Source organism: Salvia miltiorrhiza, chromosome 7 (genome assembly GCF_028751815.1).
Source record: "Salvia miltiorrhiza cultivar Shanhuang (shh) chromosome 7, IMPLAD_Smil_shh, whole genome shotgun sequence".
NCBI classification, from domain to species: domain Eukaryota; kingdom Viridiplantae; phylum Streptophyta; class Magnoliopsida; order Lamiales; family Lamiaceae; genus Salvia; species Salvia miltiorrhiza.
In genome coordinates, this window is record NC_080393.1 from 23,443,751 (window position 1) to 23,449,689 (window position 5,939).

Here is a 5,939-nt window from a genome sequence, read left to right on the forward strand (position 1 = left end):
TCAAATGTTTGGTTTTATTTTTTATTTTATTTTTTCAAATTTTCAACATTATAATTATACTTTTCCCCACACAATTTTATCTAATTCACATTTTCCCCCACCCAATTTTATTTATAAATACCCCCCTTCTTCCACCTTCAAAATCACTCCATTGTATTAACAATTCTACACTCTCCTCTCTTCTACTTCTAATTCTCCTCCATTCTTTATGTGCTATTGCTCTTGTTAAATTGCTCTTGCTCTATAATTCTTTAGTTATTCTCTTGCTTATTCAATTGCTTTACTTTATTGTTCTTGCTTTACATTATATTACTACTAGTACTACTATTAAGTACTAAATACTATACTATACTATACTATATATTTCAATTACACTATCACTATACTCACTTGCTCCTTTAATTTATTGTTCTTGCTTTACATTATATTATTACTAGTACTACTATTAAGTACTAAATACTATACTATACTATATATTTCAATTACACTATCACTACACTCACTTGCTCCTTTAATTTATTGTTCTTGCTTTATATTATATTACTACTAGTACTACTATTAAGTACTAAATACTATACTATACTATATTATCGATTTCAACACATGTTTATATTTTCGATTTCAACACATGTTTATATTTTTTATATTGTAAGTTGAATTAAAATTTTGAAATTTCATCACAAATCATTTAATTTCATAAAATATACATTTTCAACACAAGTCATTTAATTTAAAAATATGACATAAAAACTATTACATGTTTATATTTTCGATTTCAACACATGTTTATATTTTATATTTAACGTTGAATTTAAATTTTGAAATTTCATCACAAATCATTTAATTTCATAAAATATACATTTTCAACACAAGTCATTTAATTTAAAAATATGACATAAAAACTATTACATGTTTATATTTTCGATTTCAACACATGTTTATAATTTATATTTAAAGTTGAATTAAAATTTGGAAAATTCATCACAAATTCACAATCATTTAATTTCGTAAAATATAAATTTTCAACACAAGTCATTTAATTTTAAAATATGACATAAATCATTTAATTGCATAAAAGGAAAAAAAAATATGACATAAATCATTTAATTTCATCACAATCATTAAATTTTCTACACAAGTCATTTATATTATATATTTTAATATTTAAGTTGAATTAGAATTTTGAAATTTCATCACAAATCATTTAATTTCATAAAAAAGAATACAAAAATAAATTGAAAAAAAAAGGACCAGAACCGCCGGTTTTCGGCCCGGCCCAGAACCGCCGGTTCAGGGTCAGAAAACCGGCCCTTTACATTTCATCTGGGCCGGTTCAGGTTCGCCGGATTCTCGACCCTGAACCGGCGGCAACACTAGCCTGGACGCAATTCTACCTTAAGCATCAATCAAGTTTTCTACCTTAGGCAAAACTACAATTAATAGGAAAGACAAATTATAAAACACACAACCATACCAGAAAATGTAGGCCAAGGCTATATACATAAGGTTGTAAATGAATCGAATCAAAGCGAATATCATTGTATTAAATTTGTATTCATGAAATTATTCAAGATTCGAATCAATATTCGAATACCTTTCGAATAATAAATTTGATTTGTATTTGATTCAAATTGATATTCGAACTATTTTGTATTTGATTCGAATATTCGATTCAATTCAAAATTTTATAAGAGAAAAATATCTAAAATAATATTTTAAACAATATAAGATTATATATTCAACCTAGAAATATAAAAGTGAAGGAAATGTGGGTTCTTGCTCTTGAATTTAGGGCTTAGAGATATTAAGATTTAGTTTCAATCATTTTTGTCTTTTGTTTAATTCATTTAATTATAATTTATTAGCTTATCTATTTAATCATAAGGTTTAGGTTTGTTGCTGTTATACATTGCTTTCATTAGATATCTTTATTCAATTATAATTAAATTAGATAGTTATAAATAACATATTATATATATATATATATATTTAATTGAATCGAATACTTACACATATCAAATCGAATATCAAATTTTTTAATTTGTATTTGATAACTAATCGAATCAAAAATATTATTTGTATTTGGATTCGATTCGTAAATTTTCGAATAAGAATATTAAAATTCGAACACGAATATAAAATCGAACGAAATTATTTGATTCGTATATAATTATACAACTCTAGTACACATTGAGTTAATGTCGGTAGCAAAACGTCAAAAGTTGATTTCCAAATCTCCTATTCTCTATAAATTACGATTTAAAATATAATAATACGTAAGTAGTTACCCATAATCGTACCATAAATTAGTGCCTGATTGCTGGTATTTTTTTGGGGAAATTTCCACTAAGTGGGGTCCAGTGGGCCTAACCACATCAGCGCACATGCTCCCTCTGTTTTGTGGACCTTGCTATACTCATGATGCTTCAAAGATCTTTAATGAAAAGACTATCCATACACACACAGCGGTACTCTTCATATAATCAATTCAAGCAAATTTACATCAATTTGTCGCACACATTTTCATTTATGAGAAGTTTATCTTATATAAATTCGTTGTAGGGTGAGATTGGTCGAATTAAAGGACCAGATATTTATGCATTTTGCATCCTTTCCCTCTTTTATTCGGTTAATTTAAATCTGAAAAAAAAAAGTTTTATTAATTAGTCAATCAAGCAAATTAATGATTTTTTTTTTTACTTAATGAAAGAGAAGCGATGAAATTTAAATTTGAAGCTTCACTTCTTCTTGACTCAAGTCTATACCGCTTGAATAATTGTTAAACATTAGAAAACAACATTTAAACCTTTTGTCTTAGACATTAGAAAACAACACTTCAACTTTTTATATGTTGTGTTTCATTTGGTAATGTTATCAAGTGCAAATTGCCTGTAAATCTCTAATTTATTCTCGAATTTAAAATTGCACTTATTTTTAAAAATTTATCACACAATTCATAATCTTTTATTTTCTATTCTCAAATTTATCTGGTAACCTATCATGGACGTTAAAAATTGACACGGAGGTGGCCGAAAATGACACTTGGACTCTAAAATGACACGTGTATATAAAAATGACACATGAAAAATATAGAAAAAAAAAACAACCCCCCCACCCCCAATCGTCATCCCTCTTCCCCCTTCCCCCACCCCAAACCCTAATTCCCCCCCTCTCCCCGTCGCTGCCGCTGCCACCCTCTGAAGCCAGTTGCAACCATCCATACCCTTGAAACCAACCGCCCCTTGATGAAGGCCTTTTTGATCGACGCTTACCTCACGCAGGTTGCCGCCAACAAATCCAAGTACTTCAGCTGCAAGGTGGAGGGGTTGACACACGAAGCCACTGTTGTCTGTCCGTTATGTCGTGGAGCTAGAGAATAAGGGGTTGGTGTGTGTTTTATGTATAGAATAAATGGAGAGACGGTGGTGGCTGAAGGCAGCGCCCGTTGCCAGAACTTCAGAAACGGCAGTGCTTGCTGAAGAAGAGGAAACAACGTCATCAGAATTGTGTGTGTGTTACCTTTTTATAGAGAGGGGGCGGTGGCGACAGAGAGGCGGCGGTTGCAGGGGGCAGTGATGGTGGGTGGGGGAAGGGAGAAGACGATGAGTATAGAGGCGGTTTTGGTTTCTTTTTATTTTTGTTTTTTGTTTTATATTTTCCACATGTCATTTTAGAGTCCAAGTTTCATTTTTGATCGTCTCCATGTCAATTTACGACGTACGCATAGATAAAAATCGATCATCGGACAAATTTCAAAAGAAAATGGAAAGTAATGGATCGTGTGATAGCTTTTTAAAAATAGGTGCAATTTCTAAATTCGAAAATACGTTATGGATTTACAGACAATTTGTCTTTTTATTACTCCCTCCATCCACTAATTCAAGGCCTTACATGAAAAAACACAGGTTTTAGGAAAAAGTGTATTATTCTTAATTGAGTGGAGAAAGGGACCCACAAAATGTATTGTTTATTGATTGAGTGGAGAAAGGGACTCACAAAGTGTATTATTTATTAGTTGAGTGGAGAAAAAGTGTATTGATTATTGGGACCCACCAATTAAAACATGAATACAAACTTACTAAAAATAGATAGGCCTTGAGTTGGTGGACGGACCAAAAAGGAAAGTAGGCCTTAAATTAGTGGACGGAGGGAGTATATATTTTTTATGTCTCATAAAAATACGTACTTCTTATCATTAGTGGACGGAGGGAGTATATATTTTTTATGTCTCATAAAAATACGTACTATCTCATCGTATAATACTAAAATAAAATAGATTCATTTATCACTCGTATAGTGTATTTAATATATATATTTATTAAAATTTGTGTCACCTTAGTTTATGCACGTTAATAAAGAGAAATTGAATGTAGTTCATTATGAGATGAGTGGTCTCACTTTATATAATCTGGCCGACTACAATTAAAAAAGAAAAATACTTGCAAAAGTATTTTAAAACATGTAAGAAATTAAAGTTGAGAAAGATAATTTCCGACAAGCTGTTGTGGGTAAAAAGAATAAAGATAAGATCTACAAATTTCTTAATAATTTTTGTCCCCTTGGGATGGCGGTTGCCTGTTGTCCAAGAGGTCACAGGTTCGAGTACTCTCGGCCACAATAACCACTAGGTGGGGTGTGTGTGGTTTGTATTATTTATAATGTATTTTCATCAAAAAAAAAAGAATAAAGATAAGGACGAGAATTTTTTCTATAAATATAGTGTAGAGTGTGTCCACAAACAAAATCAAAAGTGTGTCCACAAACAAAATCAAAAGGAGAAAAAAATGGCTGCTCTAATTGCATTCTCACTCATAACCCTGAGTGTGATATCAAGCGGGTGCGGCGCCACAAGCCCAAGCCCGGCGGCCAGCTTCATCATAAGCTCATGCAGAGCCACCACATACCCCGCCGTGTGCGAGAAATCCCTCTCAACATACGCGGCGACAATCAACAAGAGCCCGAAGCAGTTGGTGATGACGGCGCTGACAGTGAGCGTGGACACGGCGGAATCAACCAAGTCATTCGTGAAGAAGCTCACTAAATTCCGCGGGCTGAAGCCGAGGGTGCGGTCCGCCATCAAGGACTGCTTGGAGGAGATGAACGACAGCGTAGACAGGCTCACCAAATCGGTGAAGGAGCTCAAGAACATGGACCGAGCCAAGGCCAAGGGCCCCGACTTCATCTGGCACATGAGCAATCTGCAGACCTGGGTCAGCGCCGCGCTCACCGATGACTCCACTTGCTCAGACGGCTTCGCGGGTCCGGCCTTCGATGGCCGGATCAAGAATTCCATTAGGACCCGGATCACCAATGTGGCGCAGGTCACTAGTAATGCACTTGCGCTTTGCAACAAGTTTGCCGATAAATATTAAGTAGCTTCTTATTTGCTTCTTTTTTTTTTTTTTAATTCTTACCAATATAATGTGTGTTTTTTTTGTTTAGATTGAGTGGTTTGTTTGCTTTTTGGTTGGGAGTATAATATATAATGACGCTGATGTCGCCCAAGTTTTGTAATATACGGAGTAATTAAAATGTAGTGGAATGTGAAATGGAATGGTTTTTTTATCGATCTCCCCTATATGCTTGTTTGTTGCAGCGAAAAACAGGCAGTGGCTAATTAATACCGTTGTGATATTGAGTAATTGGCGTTGGTGGGCTAGATTGCAGCAGTAATGGCGTGGAATCCGCCTACCTAGAAAAGAGTACTTATATGGCGTCACGGACTTTAATGCTTATTAATTTAATTTTATTGTGTACTACATATATTTGCGATAAGCGACAGATTTGAGCGACAAACGTATTTAATTACATCAATCAATGTAATTAGTTAGTACTATATAATTTGAACACAACAAATCCAATAGATGACGAATAATCTACATTAAAACAGAGATATATTCCATTCGTACCACGAATCTTGACACGTTTAGTTTCGACAC

At 33.3% G+C, this 5,939-nt stretch overlaps 1 protein-coding gene across 1 annotated transcript; it reads left to right on the forward strand.

Moving 5' to 3' along the window:
- Window positions 1-4,681: 4,681 nt before the first annotated feature.
- On the forward strand, window positions 4,682-5,562 carry LOC130993560 (21 kDa protein-like). The gene has a single exon (XM_057918489.1). It carries the CDS (start codon window positions 4,785-4,787, stop codon window positions 5,370-5,372), a length of 588 nt encoding a protein of 195 aa, XP_057774472.1. The 5' UTR covers window positions 4,682-4,784; the 3' UTR covers window positions 5,373-5,562.
- Window positions 5,563-5,939: the final 377 nt, after the last annotated feature.